This window comes from Puma concolor, chromosome C1 (genome assembly GCF_028749965.1).
Source record: "Puma concolor isolate L17-30 chromosome C1, mPumCon1.1.hap2, whole genome shotgun sequence".
NCBI classification, from domain to species: domain Eukaryota; kingdom Metazoa; phylum Chordata; class Mammalia; order Carnivora; family Felidae; genus Puma; species Puma concolor.
In genome coordinates, this window is record NC_141674.1 from 170,580,738 (window position 1) to 170,600,047 (window position 19,310).

The 19,310-nt window shown below is 35.1% G+C and overlaps 1 protein-coding gene across 4 annotated transcripts in view; it reads right to left on the reverse strand.

Annotated features, from left to right (window-relative positions):
* CERKL (CERK like autophagy regulator) overlaps positions 1 to 19,310 on the reverse strand; it is a 108,363-nt gene that overhangs the window by 60,606 nt on the left and 28,447 nt on the right. For all 4 annotated transcript variants that reach the window (XM_086719080.1, XM_086719078.1, XM_025912640.2 and 1 more), the window contains exon 2: positions 8,395 to 8,637. In XM_086719080.1, coding sequence (XP_086575206.1) covers positions 8,395 to 8,637 — 243 coding nt within the window. The remainder of the gene's footprint in view (positions 1 to 8,394; positions 8,638 to 19,310) is intronic.

Consider the following 19,310-nt stretch of genomic DNA (forward strand, 5'->3'; position numbering starts at 1 on the left):
CATATTAGCTGCTTAGCCCCAGGTCAGTAAAATTTGAATCTATTTTTAAGCCTTAGTTTTCTCATATATAAACTAAGAGATAATGAGTATAGTAATAAAAATAATTTAGTTAATTATGCTATTTGCTGTCATGCATTATTTTAATTCCTCAAACCTCAAAACAAAACTCCTAAGTAATAGTCCCCTTTTTACATGAGAACACATTTATAGTTCTTGATACTATGAGGGTTTAATGAGATAATCAATAAAAATTACTCACAAAAGTGGCACATAAATGCTTAATAAATGTCAGCTATTATTATTAAGATTTAAAAATTTTTAAATAATGACTTATCTATAATCTAGTAAAGGAAGAAATATTAACTAATTTATTTAATAGCATGAAAACTTAACACAACATATTACTGGAAATATTTAAAGAAATCCTTATTTAGCCTTTTGAATATAATCACATGGTAAGATGTGACAACGCATCCCTAATGTTTTCTCCAGAAAAGAAATTTAGTTACACAAGAGGCTTAGTCAAGAGGACTTTTATCTAGCACAAGAATTTGAAATATATCAGAAATAGCTTCAGAATATATACCTTTTAACTCCTATTCTCAAGATACTGTCAATGACTGCAGCAGGAAGATAATTTTCTTCTATGAGATACCAATTAACTGTTTTTAAATATAATTATAGTCCATTACATTCAAAAACATATCCCTCCCTTAGGATGAAAATGTTGCAGAGGCCAAAAAGAAGCTCTTGGGAAGATGGTCTCGTGTCACTTATCCCAAGTACAAACAACATTAACAGTTTCTCTAAAACTAATTCTAACTTGCCTTCAGCTGAAGGAGCAATGGCTATGAATTAGAGCTCATGCTAGTAAGAAAGAAACTTCAAGGGGCAAGAGAAACTCTTGGCATTCCTGTCAGCCTTTACCAGGCTCTCCTGAACCAGTCCCAAGGTAATACTTCTGGAAAATAAGTGATAACCTTATGTGAATCAGGAAACAGCTAACCTTTAAGAACATGTTCACACAGCAAGAATATGTCTATAATTAAGCCCTGCAAAGACACCTTTAGTAAGTGTGGGGTACAGAGTTTTACATATATTCATTAAATCAAACTTGTATTGGTCAAATCTCTGACATCTGTGGTTTTTGGCCCTGACAACATATTAGAACCTTACTTCAAGGAAAATGATGCCTGATTCCTTGAGACTGGTTTAATCAGAACCTCTGAATTCTCAGAATCAGGAATAGCTAAGTCCTAAGAAGAATAAATTTTTTAAAAATGACATTCACGCATACATGCCCTACCAGAAATTATATCCTTTTCAATTATACCCCATTTTTTTATATTTTCAATTTTTAAATCATTTCTAATGTACTATTTTCATATTCTCTGCTTGCTCTAGCATGTGAAGTTCTTGGGGGTGCATCTACTGCTCAAGTTTTTGTTATGTCTGGGGACTCTTATTCACAGTGATTTTTCACACTGCTAATGGCTAGAATGAAACAATGGTACAAAATGTCAAAGGGGTTCAAGATAAATAGTATTTGTTCCTACACATTATTAAGCAAATTCTGCATGAGCACAATGTTTCCGTACAATTATATTTTCAGTTACACATTGGATGAAATTGAAGGTTTGGTTGAAAAAGTTTTTCTTTTTAATATGTTAACATCCTTTGAAGAGCTAAGCAGCACTACTAATCAGTAAGAATTTAATAGAAGCTACATTAATTTCACTGTTTTTCTCTGAAAATCCAGCTAGAAAGCAATAAAAAGTTCGAGAAAGAGAAAACAAAAATCCAAAAACTTTGAAGTAAACTTTTTAAACTGAATTTCAATCTCCGATTTGATCAAATGTTTTCCTTATCTGCAAATTGATTTGTAAGCAATACTGTATAAAATTATAGAAAAGAAACACACATTTAAGTATATACTTAAAAAGCAACTTTTATCAAAATTTATAGAATTATGTGGACAGTCTCTGATAGTTAAAAATCTAGAGTGTATGGGTAGCTAAAAGACATCCTGAGGTCTTTGTGTGTCCAGCAGTCAGCAAAAAAGACATGCATGACAGGTTAAAAAATGCTGCAGGGTTACCATCCTTAGGGATACTTGAATCAGAGATTTTCAAATACCTTCATTTTGGAAGCTGTCTTCAAAACAAAGCCCTACACAATCCTATTAAATATAAAACATATAAATTAGGAGCTACACTTGCTCAAGGGTGAGTGACAGGTGCAGACAGGTTCCCATCCAGGAGGCAGGTCCTGGGAAATGGGATGGTGACACTCTGGAACTCAGTCTGAAACCACTACAGGAAGCAGATATCACATGACCTTTGTTGGACAGAGTACTTCCAGTGGGATTGGACTTTGAGATTTATATGTAAATAAGCTGATACATATTCAATCAGTGTCTACATCATTTTAACATATATTAATAGTAAAAACATATTCAAAAGTGACATGCATAATTTTGATGTCCAACTCAACTGGCCGTAAAACAGTCTTAAATTACTTTGAAAAGTAACTGAAAAGAGAAGCCACCCATATTTCAGACACAACATCTTTGCAGAAAATAACTTGTCCCTAAGGAGACAAGTATTGCCAATTCAAAAAGTACACAATGAAATGTCTGAAACTATCACACATCTGACGTATAACAACTGCTTATTTTTAATTTTTTTTTCAACGTTTATTTATTTTTGGGACAGAGAGAGACAGAGCATGAACGGGGGAGGGGCAAAGAGAGAGGGAGACACAGAATTGGAAACAGGCTCCAGGCTCTGAGCCATCAGCCCAGAGCCCGACGCGGGGCTCGAACTCACGGACCGCGAGATCGTGACCTGGCTGAAGTCAGATGCTTAACCGACTGCGCCACCCAGGCGCCCCAACAACTGCTTATTTTTAAATAATCATTATAATGTTGATTTTCATTTTATTTTTCCTAATAAGTACATCATTTGACAGCATATCCAAGTAAAACTTCCTATCATTCTGTTCTCTCATTAAGAGAAATTCTGCCTGATTCATCATAATATAAATGATACAGCTTGGATTAAAAACCAACACATATTTCACCATGATTTTCTTACACAAGACAATATAAATATTAAACAAAATCAATGTTTTAAGAAGCCCTGGCTTTTGCTATCAAAGAAAGCATCCTTGGGGGCACCTGGGTGGCTCAGTTGGTTAAGCATCCAGCTCTTGGTTTCAGCTCAGGTCATGATCTTGCATTTTCATGGGTTCAAGCCCCTGACAGCTCAGACCCTGCTTGGGATTTCTCTTTCTCTCCTTCTCTCTGCCTCTGCCTCTCTCTCTCTCTCAAATAAATACATAAGCTCAAAAAAAAAAAAAAAAAAAAAAAAGCACCCTGTGAAGACCAACATTATTATCTGATGGGAAACAGATTTGACATTCAGGAGAAACCAGAAAAAAAATTACTCTCCTTAGGAATAAAAAAATAAGTATTTAAGTAATTTTTCCACTTTCTCTATTTTTCATAGCTGAAAACTGAGCAAGGCTGTTAAAACAGAGAGTTTACATTACAAGGCCAAAATGTATTCAATAAATACGGATCATTTATATTTGCCTACTTCATGAAATTAGCACTTAGAAATGAAACAGAAAAGGGGCACCTGGGTGGCGCAGTCGGTTAAGCGTCCGACTTCAGCCAGGTCACAATCTCGCGGTCTGTGAGTTCGAGCCCCGCGTCAGGCTCTGGGCTGATGGCTCAGAGCCTGGAGCCTGTTTCTGATTCTGTGTCTCCCTCTCTCTCTGCCCCTCCCCCGTTCATGCTCTGTCTCTCTCTGTCCCAAAAATAAATAAATGTTTGAAAAAAAAAAAATTAAAAAAAAAAAAAAAAAGAAATGAAACAGAAAAATATCAGAAGTCACTCAACCAAATACATGCTAAAAATGCCTCCATTAACTGCCTCTGGATAACTATTAAACATTACAAATAAGTTAGCAAAACCTAAATATAATAACAAAATTCAATGGTTCTATTTTAGAACAGTTTTGTTTTTATTTTTGTTTTTTTTAGACCATGCCTTCAATTTTTTAATGTTATTGTTTTGGCTTTTGTCTTCTGTGCCTGTTTTAATGTAGGAATGTCCCCCAAGAGTCTGTCTGTAGCTCTCTGCTTTTCTTTCTTTTTTTTAATAACTCCATACTACTTCCTTACAAGCTTTCATCTTGCCCATTACATCAACTCTTATTCATGTCCTTATGTATTCCTCTCAAAAGGCCAGCCTGCTCAACATCTCCAACAGGATATTATAATAAATGCCAAATGTGTCTAGAATAGAACGCCTTTCCTTCAAATCAACTACTGTTCTGATTCTGCCGTGTCTGTTTATGACATTACCATTCTCCAAGTTACTTGAGCATGAGGCTTTAGAATTTTTTGGTTGGTTTGGTTATGGTTTCTAAAGAAAAGGTTGGCTCAGGGTCCAGAGAAGCTTGCAATTCACCATTTCCGGGAAACCAGATATGTAGAGATTAGGTCACACCCTAACTGAATAAAAATTAATATATCTAGTGTACACACAGACTGTATTTAAAGGTTGTGTGTTTGTCTTTGCATCACAGTTATAAAAAAAAAAAAAGCAGAAAAGACTATTACTTTCACCATAGTAACTATATATTAGGTTTATCAGTGACTATATACCAGCCTTAATCAATTGCATTTTTTGGAGGTTTTAATTTCTGAATCAACGATCAATGGTTTTGCTCCCTTTTGGTCTGTTCATATCTTCAATGGGGCCTTTAACACATTTATAATACATATTTTCTTGTCTGTCTCCCAGAGCAAGAGGGTTCTATACAGGCTTACATCTCATTCATTTTTATATTCCCAGCAATGAATACAGTGCCTGACACAAAATGTGTGTTGGATACATTAACCTACTATTGCTTATTAGTCAATAAAATTAAGGTGACTTTTCTATTACTAAGAATAAAAAAAGATACCATGCACAACTATGTTTAAAAAACAAAATGTAAAAGGACTTATTTTCAAACAAAAATTGAAATAGTTCTAAGACTCCCTTTTTATAAAAAGAAGTATAAATGTAAATATAAATATAACCTTAATTCTGGTCATTTAGTGTCTATGTCTTAAAATGTCAAGTATGAGAGTTGCCTTCTTCCTCCTTCTAGGGCTGCCAATTTGTTCTTTCCTCAAAAACTCATCACATCTTAGTTCAAAATACAAATATGCCTATTTGAAAATAATTCTTCATATCTAAATATACTATAATTATAATTGTCAAACTAATTAGACTAAAGGACAAACTAGTTGAAGATTTTAGTGTCTTCTGCATATTTATCTTAAGAGAAAAAAAAGGAGTGGGGGAAGATGTAAAAGACTGGCAGGAAAAAAATCCACTTGCTGATTAAAGACATCATTCAAAATAAATCCATACAAAAATCTATTTTTTAAATCTGGTTTTGCCACAGAACCAGTTAAAAGCAGGATTTGGGGACTTAAAATAGCGATGTCTAATATTCAAATATATTTATATTCATATTTTTGTGATGTAAATTTTGTAACTTATAATTTGTAAATTTCTATGTATTGCCCTCTCTCTGCCCCCCCTTCCTGAACTTAAGTCTGGTACAAACACAAATTCCTTGGGTAGGGACTTAAAAAAAAATTGGAAATCGGCAACTACCATCTGCCAAGCCTGATGCAATGTAGCATGGAATAGAGACAGTGAATGTGAGATAGGAAGATAATCCACAAATAGACCCAACTCTGTGCAAATCAGAGCCAGAGAGGGCCAGGAAAAGCTATCGCCCTCATCCCCTCCAGAGGAAATACTGAAGTCCCCCTCCATTTATGGAATGAGACTTGAGCCAATTGTGGGTGTCTCTCAGATGATAGGCACTTTAATGAACACGTGGATTTGTAAGTAAAAACTTTAAAAAGCCAAGAGAAATATTCTAAAATTGTAAACTTAAAAAAGAAATGTCAGTATAATGTAAAGTTGGTAGAGAGATTTGGAGCTGTAACCATGCATTTGTGTATGATGAAACAGACCCGGGATTGTCTTTGTGAGGCATGGGGATGAGGGGGAATTGGCTTCTCCGACAAGACATGCTAAGTCCACTTGGGGGCAAAGATCCAACAGTCATTCATTCAGAACATCTTGTTTAGGTTCCTTCATTTTATTAGAGGATTTTGACCCTCCTTTGTTTGTTTGCATTGGTTGATTTCAAATGTCAATCTATTTGCTTTAATCAGCAAAATCACTGTCCTGCAGGAAACTTCCCAGGGGACATGACCTCATATATTTTATTATCTCCAACTCTTGTCAAAATCAAAATTACAAAAAGCAACATTCCCTGAGGATTATATTCTGAAAGATATGTAAATTTATTCATTTCTGTAATTTTCCTAGATTTTAATCCTAGACCAAACCAAAATATCATTCATTAAGCTGAAAACATATTTGGACAGCATTTTGGGTGTGTTTGCTCCTTGTGTATGTGTGGTTTTTGTTGTGTTTAGACAAGTCTCTCTACTCCTATAAAATTGCTTTTACTAAATTGAGCTTTGTTGTATGTTCTCTGCTTACTTATTATTGGTTTTATGGGTGAGATACATTGAGCAAGTTGCCTCTGAGGTCACTTAGCCAGGCCTTCATAAGCCCCATGGGAGAAAATTTTCTCAGACCTTCAGTGAAAGGAAGAGCTTTGCCTCCCCTAATCAAATGGCACATTCTTATCTTATAGAACATGAAAGTCTCCTGAGTACCTGCCCATAAAAAGAAATTTAATTCAGTGGAACTTAAGTTTTTCATTTTTATTTAAATTTTCTAAAATCTCTTCTCACATGTATTTAAAATAAGAACACTATAAAAGACCTACTGTTAAAGTGGACTGCTTTTAGTTAAACATATATATTCACTATATTTCCAGAGACTTGAACTATACTATAGTCTCTATACTTTCTTTGCTTCTTGAAAGTAACAGCTCTCCTTGAAGGTCCCAAAGAGCCAACAAGGAAGCATGGGTCCACTTAGTAACAGGGTTTCCTAGTTTTAATATGTCACTTCAGCTCATTGTCTACGGGTATGACCTTCTCAGTTGGCTGCCCTTGGCCAACTTGGGTCCTCAGACTTCTTGATCAATAATGCCTGGCCTCCAACTCTCTAACATCACCATGTGCCTGCTCTTTGTCTGGCACCCCTCTCTGCCTTGTGTCATCTTACACCAAATTGCACCATCAACTACACCAGCTGCCTCTACCCTGATCCATCTGGCAAACAGAATGAAATGGGCACAAAAGGAAACAAGATTTACAAATCTCTGAGGAAAAAAAAAATCAATCCTGAAACTCAGTTTGATTATGTTTCAACTAGATACATTCTAGAAATCCAAATTGCATATTTGTATTCATGTATTTATGTAAAATATAAATGCCATTTGGAAATTCCAGATATACTTAATTCATTATGAGATAATATTTTAATACATATATGCTCTGTCCTCTGGATATTAACTTTTAGAAAAACCTTGTCTACCCTTGAACAGACAAACTCAAGCAACTCAGGATATTTACGCACTTGTCATCAGAACATATGTGGAAGGAAAATAAATTCTAATATAAGCTCAAATGACATGAATAGATAAATAAATATGCTTTCAAAAACAATTTAAGTGGACTAAATTACTTAAGAACTGTGCTATTTCAGATTATCGGAGCTTCTTCATGGAAGTGATCATTCAAAAGAGTCACTGTCCAACTCATTCTATGATGCTGGCATTACCCTGATACCAAAAGCCAGATAAAATATATAAGGAAAAACAAAACAAAACTACACACCAACATCTCTTACAAATATTGATATAAAAACTCTCAAAAAAATACCAGCAAATCTGGGGTGCCCAGTCAGTCAAACATCTGACTCTGGATTTCAGCTCAGGTCATGATCTCATGGTTTGTGAGATCAAGCCCCACAATGGGCTCCATGCTGACAGCGTGGAGCCTGCTTTAGATTGTCTCTGCCCTCTCCCACTTGTGCTCTCTCTCTCAAAATAAATAAACTTAAAAAAATACCACCTAACCAAATTTAGTCACATATTAAAAGGATTATATACCATGATCAAGTGGGATTTCTGGAATGCAAGGATGGTTCAACATAAAAAAAATCAATATACCATTGTCAACAGAATAAAGGAAAGAAATATGATTATCTCAATTGATGTTGAGAAAGCCTGTAAGAAAATTCAACACCTTTCATGAAAAACACACTCAGCAAACTAGGAATAAAACAAACTATCTTAACATAATTAAGGATGGCTGTACTCATAAATACATCATGTTGAGATTAATAACCTACAGCAAAGAAACTCATTAAAATTTCCCACCAGGAGTACTTACCAGCCAAAATTTTCTTGAATTGTTTAAACCACACATCACAGTGGTCTTCACTTAAATTAATAAGATCAAGCGTAGAATCTTTTAATTTATTTTGTTTCTTTTTCAAACATATGAAGAGTGTGATACCTAATAAGGTACCACTTCCCTGCTGTTTAACAGAATAACGCCGTTTCAGTTTGACAGAGAATATGTCCTTGAGTTCAATAAATTCTTCTTTACATAGAACATCATACTTGGAGTCACCTGAAAAAAATTAAATTTTCCAATTAAAACCAGTGTCCATATTTTATATGTATGAATAATAAAAAGTGAAAGCCCATAAAACCTTTATCATATTTATTTTTACCAATTATGCTTCATATAAGTCCCTGTGTGAGTTGGGGAGGGAAGAAAGGGAAAATTGGGTCTATTTTCCCAAGAATTAAAACGGAGAAAAATGGCATCAAGTCCCTGTCCAAGACATTCAAAAACTGAAAATATTCAATAGAAGAATTTCAAGAATATAGACAAAGCAACATTCCAAGAAAGAGTCTCCTTGGTCCTAATAGAGACAGAATAAAATGATGGAAAGAACAGAATTCACTAACAGAAGTGAGTTTATAACAAGTATTAGAGGCAAAGTGTAAGGAAAAAGATATGTACATTCCAGGTAAAGTAAAACATGTACAAAAAGGAAAACAGAGGAAGATTACTGTATGAAACATAAATCCCTGCCAGTCTAGAACGAAACATCCACCTGAATTGAATTTTACCACAGTCAGTCAGACTTTATTTTATAGTGGCATCAAATTTTACTGGTTATGTTTAACCTCCAGTCAGAAAACGTGTGTTGTGGTAAAAGACCATTTCAGTGGACTCTCAAAGTAGGAGTGCTTTATACTTTTAAAAAATACTTCTAAAATTTCTACTCTGGCCAAAATGGAATCACAGGGACTGGTTTACCTTCTGCCTGAAATAACTAAAAGGGTGGGCAAGATACATGAAACCTCAGTTTCCAGACATCTGCCATCAGGTAGCCCAAAACAGTATTCCCTGAGAGAGGGGAAACAAAGGAACCATGGGAGTGTTCCAGGCTACCATCTGGGGAGGGTTTCCAGGCCACAGTGTAAGTCGGGAGCCCTGGTGGAACCTGGTTGTATTACTGGGTGAAGCAGGAAGGAAGAGTCCAGAAAAGCCACAAGGACTAAGTTTACTAGGCAAATTACTGTAGAGAAGGAAGCTGCAGAGAAGTGGGAATTCTGCAGATTTGCAGAGGGCCCCCTTGAATCTTCAGCTGAGTATGAAAGACATACGTGCAAGGCCAGGGAGAGAGAGACCCAAAGGATGAGACAGAACAATGCTCAGAGATCGCACAGACATGCCCACCATGAGCTTAAAAGCAAGCCTCAAAAGGATTAAACTGTCTCCTAGTAATTCAATTACATCCTATAATAAAGTTCAAGAATACAGGGATACAAAAATGTTTACCAACTTTACATGGCAAAATTCACAGTACCTCTCATTCAACCAAAAATCACAATGCATGTAAAACAGCAACAAAACATGACCCATAATAAGAGGAAAAAAAGCCAATAGAAATAGATGCAGAACTAATACCAGTGTAACCAGCCCCACAAATCCGAGGTCCCCTCTCTCGGCTTCCTTGGCCCTTGAGCAGGCACAACACACTCAGATTGGAGCAAGGACTTCCAGGTACATTAAGAAGTTGCTTCCCAGCTTTCTCAGTGACTGTTTGGGCCTCTCCCAACCATTCTGCAAACCATGTCCAGTTGTTCACAAAGCACACATACCACGGAAAAAAAAAAAAATAAATAAGCCCTTTTCTCAGTGTTTAAGGTGGTGGGATAAGGTGAACCCAAAGTCAGTTTTAGGGGCCTGTCATCTCCTTGGAAAGCTCAGGCTTCAAGTACAGCGCACTTCTATTATTGTTACCCAGAGGCACATGGCCAGGGTCTCTAGAGCACTTCAAGAACACTTCATACCTTCAAGGATGAGAGATAGCAGGCTTGTTAAAGGTGCTTCTTCCAGACTAATCTTAAGATATTGATTATGCCCTCCTCTCTCATACAAATTTAATTTTTTTATGTCATATAGCACACAAGAGCTCTGAAGAAGGATGAAAGGAAACAAAGAACCACTGAGGGAAAGAAAAAAAAAATGCAAAGGATGAAATCAACTCCCCTTTTCACTCGAAGACCTGTATTATAATCTGAATTCTTTATCATGTGTGTGCTTTACTTTGGCAGTGAACAATTCAATGGCTATTCTAATTTAAAACCTCTTATAAATTGAAAATTTAAAGATCCTACGGCAACATCCAAGATCAAACTTAGTAGGAAAAGCCAGAAGAATTTCTGGAAACAGTACAAGAATACCTATTGCCACTTTTACTATTTCAAATTATTCTGGACATTCTGGCTGATAGTATATGAAAGAAAAATGAAATAAAAGGCAATTAAGTGGCAGAAGGGGCAGGAGGAGGGCTAAAATCATAACTATTGATAGATGATATCACAGTATGTTTGTAAAATCCAAAAGAATATCTTTAAAATCACTAGAACTAATAAAAAAATACCCAGTAAGGAAACAGATTACAAATATACCAATAGCCAGGAAGGAGACATAATGGGGTTAAAGATATCCCATGCCAATTAGCATATTATACCTAGGAATAAATTTAGCAAAATGATCTTGGACTTGTATGGGGAGAAAATGCTAAATAAGTGGAAATATATTAAGCTCCAAGATTACATTTTTTCCATGCCTCATTATTAAATAACTACTGATAATGCTATTCCAATCAAAATCTCAATGGTATTTTCTTTGATGTAAAGGGGCAAGGAACTTAATCAAATGATTTGCAAATTTTCTTGAAATAAATGTATTACATTAATGAATAAAATGTTTTAGAAGTACAGCAACAAGGGACACAGAGTATATGCCTGATTGGATATTAGTATTTTGTAAAGCTATAATAATTAAAATATAGGAATAGATAAGAGAATGGTTCAAAGAGATTTGTATACGCTTAAAAATCACTAATATGATAATGGTGGTATCTAAGCTCAGTGGGAAATATTCAGTAAAAGGTGATTTAGAGCGGATTAATCTTTTGAAAAAGGAAAAAAATAGAGCCTTATTTCATAATATATACCAGTATTTCTAGAGTAGAAAGAATTTCATATAATCATCAATTAGTAAAGCCTTAAGAGTGACAGTAAAGGCAGATATACAGAGACTGAAATATGTAACAAAAATTATTCAATGCCCACCTGAAACTAATATAACACTGTATGTTAATTATACTTCAATTAAGAAAGAAAGGAAATTATTCAATTGCTTATAAAGGCCTGAAGAACCATAAATAGATGTCACAAGCAAAAGCCAACCAGGCAGAAATATCGGCAACACATGACAATTAAATGAACTATTTAATCAAGGAACTAAACACTTTAGTGGCAAAGTACATAAAAGACCCAAGCAGGCATTTCACAAAAGAAGAAATGCAAATTGACCAATAGACATATGAGAAAGTTCAATCTAATTAGTAATCAAAGAAATGCAAATTAAAACAACAAGATACCATTTTTTGCCTTTTAGATTGGCACAAGATCAAAAATAATGCTCAACGATGGTGCGTGTAAAGGGAACCAATCCCAGTGCTGGTGGGAATGCAAAAATGGTAGCTGCTGGAGAACAAGTTGGGAATATGTATCAAAAGATTTCAAAATGTTAATTGCAGCAGTATGTGGAGTAGCAGAAATATTTAAAGCAATGCTCAAGTTCAATAGGAGAATGGTTCAACCATAGTTTTCTGCAGCCCATAAATGAGCAAGTTAGAACTCTAGGACATTCATGTTAAGAGGTATGAATAAGTAGAATAAAAGCAAGTCACAAAGTAATCTGGGGGATTTAAGCTCAATTTCATTAAAAAGAAAAAAGAAACTCAAGTAGAAAACACACAACAAATTTAATACTGGTCACCTATTAAAGAGAAATATGAGGGAACAGGAGATTAATTGTTTCCTATAAACCTCCATAATTTCCCTTTCTATAATCAGCATTGAATTTACAATTTTTAAAAATGAAGAAAAGGAAAAATGCTTTAAAGTATGCATATGTTTGATCCAGCAATTTACTTCCAGGAATTTACCCTAAGGGAATAGATAATATGCACAATTTAACTAGAAGAATGTTTACCCAAGCATTATTGGAGTGAAACTTAGAAATAATCTAAATGAGTAACAGAGTATTGGTTCTATAAAGTATATTTCATATAACAAAATGCTATTCATCCATTGAAATGTAGAAATCCGACGAGAAAAGGGTCTAAAGTAGCACATTTCTATTATTGTTTTGTATGTTTACTGAATACATTGTGTACGTGTAATATATTTTCATATGCACATTTATATGAAAATGCATATGAAAACTTGGAAGGGTAGTCAGATTGTGATTTTGTTTGCATATATGAATTTCTAATTTTTCTACAGTGAGAATATTCTATAATCAATTGAAAAAGATTGTTTCCTTTGCTCATCCTAAAATAGCTCCTGATATTAATTTTTAAAATTCCATTCCCTAAAAAGAGTAGCTAATATTTAATGAGCATGTGCTGTATGCCAGACATTGCCCTAAACGCTTTACATGTATTACTATCTCATTTACTCCTCACAGCAACCCTAAGAGGCAGATGCTGTTTCCTAAATGAGAAGAAATTCAGGACAGAGTATGTGTAACTTGTCCATGGTCATACATCTGGTAGGGACAGACCCAAGATTTTAATCCAAGCACTTTAGCTGGTCTTTACAACTTTGTAACAATGTTGGGCTGACCTAAAGAGCTTCTTCAGGTAAACGCACTCTCATCTGACCTTCTGGATTGGTTTTTATTATTATTATTTTAATATTTATTTTTGAAAGAGAGAGAGCACACACACAAGTGCAAGCAAGGGAGGGACAGAGAGAGAGGGAGACACAGAATCTGAAGCAGATTCCAGGCTCCAAGCCATCAGCAACAGAACCCGATGTGGGGCTTGAACTCACGAACTATGACATCACGACCTGAGCCAAAGTCAGACGCTTAACCAATTGAGCCACCCAGATGTCCCTTAGATGGGTTTTTAAGTCTAGTCAAACTTAAAACACTAGGTGAACAGCCGTTGTGTCTCTAACAGCAAGACAACAAATGTGTCCCTTAACAGAGTAGTACTACATCAGACTGAGGTGACCACGAGGGAAATGTGAGGTTAGATTACAGCAATAAGGAGCTTACAGAGAACATTCTGAGAATTCCTTTAGCTTTTTTTTTAATTTTAATTTTAATTTTAGTTAGCTAACATACAGTTGGTTTCTGGAGTAAAATTTAGTGATTCATCATTTACATACAATGCCGAATCCCTGTAACTCAGAGCCATATTTCCCACTCTTTTTGCTCAGGCTTCCAGGGTCTTTTCCCACATTTGCCCACAGATTCAAATTTGGGGGTTTTTATGCGAATGGTTACTTTGCTGAAGCGACAAAAGAAGAGACTAAGAGGAAGACCTACAGGTTTAAAGCAAACATTGTCCTTTTATTTGATAGGAAAATAAGGATAATTGATCTGTGAATAAAACACTTAAATTTTTCATGATAGATGGATGTTCTTTGCCATTGTTTTTCTCAGCAGCTACATCAATCTTTCAGGTACCAATTTCCTACACGGAATCCCTGATCTATTATTTATTTCTGCAATGGTAACCATTTACATAAGTCAATCTGCCCAGTTTTCTAATCACAGATTTCACTTAATTTTGGATAGAACTGTTTCCTGACATTTGAAGATGTGTACAGTATTACTCGTTTTACAGAAAACTGTTTTTTCATTCTGAATATAGTCTTCAGGAATAAACCTTGTTAGAATTCTGTGAACCTGAATTAAAGATGTTCTTATTTAAAGGCCTGGAACTGTTTATTGTTTAACCAGACATCAGATTGGGTGGTACTTTTTTAGGCCTTTGTTTTGTTTTTGAAGTTCTTAAGATATGAGCGGGGGACCAGCTGGCTCTGTACAGCAGCAGGACACTGGTTTCCCGGACTTGAAAGAGAGCTAGGGCCGGAGGTTCTTCAGGTTTCCAGGTGGAAAGCCCTGAGGCTAACTCCCAGTTAAGGAGGACGGTTCTAGAGATCATCTAATAGGATAAACTGAAAAATCTCAGGTCACTGTGTCTCCTCAATCCCCACTCCAAAACACTTACTCTTCGGGGTATACTTAGAATACACACGCATTTATGAGAAACTAGATTAAGGAGAAAAAAAACCATTCTGAGAGAAAATACTATTGCTCTGGGTCTATAAAATTGCCCATTTATCTGGACCCCTTCGTAGTAGCACCTTAAGAATGATTCAGACTCTATTCTCCAGATTAAAAAAAATACTGCTTTGTATATCTAAACCATTTATGAATTTATAAGTGCTGAAAAAAATTCGGTCATATATCTGCTCAAATTTTCATCCATAAGATAGCTGCTTCGATCCCCATACTAGCCACCTCTGTTATAGTACAACCAATTTCCTCCACAAATAAAAGCAAATGTTTTCATAATTGTATGCAAAACCCACATTTTCACATACAACCAAGCACAGGCAAACTGTATGTTACAAGAGGAGTTAAAAAAAATACTTTGGGGCATGTATTTTAAATGCAACTTTAATTTTACCTTAATGTTAAAAGACATCTTTATTGGTGAAAAATGTGGAATAAACCTTCATCCATAGAATAGTATTTTATAACAGTAGATAAAAATATGGAAATCTTCCATATACTTTTTTTCAGGTGATGAAAACGTAAACCGTACAGACGACATGTAATTTTTCTTTGTGGCATGTGGTTTATTATTTGAAATCTATTGGTTCATTAGTATCATATTGGTTATAGCTAGTTGTTTCAGAACATTAACTGTCCTCTCACATTACTTACAGAGATACTGGGGACCATCTGTTCTTGCAAGGGATTTAAGTATACGTCTATTGGATATCATGCTATTTATTTAATTCAGCACCCACTTCCTATTGTTGTATTTTCTTGGGGGGAAAAGTCAATTTAATTACAGGGAATAAAGATAACCTCTCCTGGCAGGTGACCCTGTCACCACGAGAGCAAAGCAGGACCTACTTAAAGTAGGTTACAGTGGTTAAAAGAAGAGTAAAACCAACAACACTTAAGAATATTTAACAAAGGTTTAACAAAAATAGAACAGTGAATGGCGCTTTTAAAAATATTACTGTAAGCCCAGGGCTTGTCTAAATCAATCTTGGCACATCTGTCTGATGCGGACCATAAACAGGATTAGAGCGGGATTTATCTGCTTGGCGTTAATTGTGCTCACAGTTTCTGCACATGCCCACTCTTTAAAATACTGCCTGAAAAACAGGCCTGCCCGATACACAGCTCCCACAACACAGTGCAGACACACACGTATGGTATATTACATGGTTAAGCAATGTGATGTCTAACAATTTTTTTTGGCTCTTCAGAATTACTTATCTAATCCCCTAATTAAAAATACAAAATTCTGTTTGAATACACCACATACTGAGATAAATCTGTGAAGCAGGGGACCAATAAATTTGAATACACTTTAATTGTAAGAAGAAAACACAATTTAATTGTTAATAATCAGGTTAAACCAGGGTTTGAACAAATAGGGCTGCTCCTATAATTTACTGAAAAAACCTTCACAATGCATTACTATCCTCAAGAATTAGGACACAGCATTCGTTAGCAGAAAAAGTTTCTAAATACATACACATATCAAGAGTGACAAGATATAGCATTCTTATCTAGTAAAAAAAAAAATTATACAGGAAATTTTAAACTTCTCACAGAGAGAGGTAGAGAAACTGCCAATCCAATATCCAAAAGTCACATTTTTATCACATCAGATAGAAAATTAATGTTCATTTTCTACCTGTTTTTTTTTCCCCACTTATTCTATCATGTGTAAACAGCTTAGAGTTAAAAATTTGACTAATTGGAGATATTTAGGTATTTTTGCAAGAAGTCCAAAATGAACTAGCCAGTCAAAAAAATGTCAGTATCAGTCTTTGGTTTGCAGATTTGACATATAGGCAACATGTAATTCCTTATTCCAAACAACATTTAATGCCTATGATGCTAAGTGATGTGAGAAGTTTTAAATTACTTCGTATGTTTTAATCATGAACATATAAAATTGTTAAAGAACAGTATAATTGAAAATTTAGGTTAACTTTCAATCATAGGCAATCTTCTGCTTTAAAACTTTTTTGAGTCAGAACCTATTCATGTTCTAAATATCTTAGTGAGCTCTTGGAGAACAGTTTCCCCCTAAATCTCTATTAATAGACGGTAAGACTATACTTTTACTGTTATTTTATACAGAGCAGATAATCAGGAGAACTTGACAAATTAAGTCAATCATTTAAATACTTAAAACACCCAGCAGCAGTTCTCAATGTAGAGTCTCAGAGGTTTTACGTGGTCAAACTGATCTTTAGGATAATTCTAAACATGTTATTTGCCTTTACACCGCGTTGGCATTGGCACTGATGTTTCAAGTGCAAAAGTGGTGATGTGTGCATCAAGGCAGCGACACTTTTACCAGTATTGTTGCATTCTTTACCACACTCCAAACTCACAGTTTAGAAATTAAAAGGTCCATTTTACTTAACTATCCCTGATGAAGTAGGAACAATCTAATTTTTTTTTTTAAATTTCCACCCTGGACTACATTTTTCTTTAAATATTATGTGAGATGAAATGGAAACTATGCATAAAGCATTTCTGCTACAAATGAAAGTGATGACTGTCTCCAGGAAAAGCACTCATACTTTTAAGTTGCAATTGAACTAGCTGGCTTTGTGGAAGACTATTTTTACTTGAAAGATCCACTGACAGACAAGCTATGGTATTCAGACAGGAGTATTTGGCAAACATTCCCTGGAAAAATGAGCAAAGTGAGCCAGTCGCTCAAGAAAAACAACTAAAACTGTCAATGACAAAATTCAAGCTTTAGCGTAAAAAATTAGAATTTTATAAAACTTGTATCCATCACAATGAGTTTGACAGCTTCCCAATACTTAAAAAATTTTCTCATGAGACTGGTGGTCATATTAATGTAGCTGATATTTTTTAAATATTGGGTATTATAATGTGTCAACATTTAGAAGCTCTATTTAACTCAGTACATCAAATTTTCCAAATATGCAATGCAGGATGTTATAAAATCATGCACGAGTAAGAGATTTATTCAAAGTGCAAGACAAACCAGTAGATTTTCAAATAGACTACATAACTACATTGCTGTGTTTTCAGATTCAACATTATAACTAGCCTTACTAAACTGGCACTTGAGTTTTGTTGTAATATCAAAGGATAGCCACAATTATCTGAAAACACGATTAAAATACTTCTCCTCTTCCAAATACACATCTATATGAAAATGGATTTTCCTTATATACTTTAATCAAAACAACATATTCACAATAGATTGGATGCAGACACAATTTTTAAAACTCAGCTGTCTTATATTAAGCATCCTATTTTAAAAAGCTAGGTCTTCTATTAAAGACATTTGAAAAAAATGTAAGATAATAAAGTGGCATAGTAAACTGGCATTTTTTAACTTTAGAAAATAATTGTTTTTAACAAAAATATTTTGTCTTAAATGCAATGGATTTATTACTATTATATGTAATGAATATTTTTAAATGTCTAAGTCCTAGTACCATAAGTACCAAGGGGTGTAATTTTTATAAGCAAAAGCTCTTTGTGGTTTTTGATAATTTCAGACTATAAAGTGGCCCCAGGGCTGAAAAGCCCAAGAACCCCTGCACTATAGTGTTGTGAACATAGGCCTAACCTTAAGAAAATGCAGCCTAGAGATGGCATGATTCATGCATTTCATCTTTAACCACCTTAAATCAAATACGATGATACTAGGTTATTTTTAGATTCTGCCATGAGTCCCTATTACATCTGAAACCTAGCAAAATTCACATTCTATAGCAGGCCTGATCATGCAATGTGATTGGGTTTTGTCATTTTCACTTCAGCAAGAGCACTAATGTGCTACTTCCTTTGGGACAATTTATCCTTGACTTGATGATCTACTTAGATATTTGCCTCTGCCTGCATTTTATATGCTCACTTCCATTTCAATTCCTCACGAAAAGCATTTAAAAATGGAAAGTGTCTGGGGCGCCTGGGTGGCTCAGTCAGTTAAGCGTCCAACCTCGGCTCAGGTCATGATCTCGTGGTTTGTGAGTTCGAGCCCCACTTCGGGCTCTGTGCTGACAGCTCGGAGCCTGGAGCCTGCTTCGGATTCTGTGTCTCTGTCTCCCTCTGCCCCTCCCCGACTTGTGCTATCAAAAATAAATAAAATGTAAAAAAATAAAATAAGATAAAAATGGAAAGTGTCTGATAATGGCACCAATAGAAAATATGGCTTTGATTCATCTTAACCTTATACTCTAGTCATTTGGCAGGCATTATCAGTTCAGGTATGTATACCATGATGTACAGTTTACATACATCACACCAGACGGCCTTTGTGCAGATACCCCTTGAACCTCTGAAGTACGGCAATCGGTCTTCCTTTCTCTAGTCTCTCAGCAATTCACTTTAACAATATCTTCATCGTCCTCCTGGTCTCTAATCTCTGTATCCCAGTACCTTGCGCTATGCTTCGGACATAGGCTTGGCTTCCAATAGAAGTTGGTTATTGACAGTCTTTACCATCAGTCAGATGATATCTCAATCACACTGTATGCATTTCGACCTCTGAACGTTTGCTCCTTATTTCCCAGGAAATGAAAGGCCTTCTTGACTCCATTTTCAAACATTAACCATCTGTCAAAGCACATTAAGAGACATTCTTCATTTCCCAGTCCTTCTGA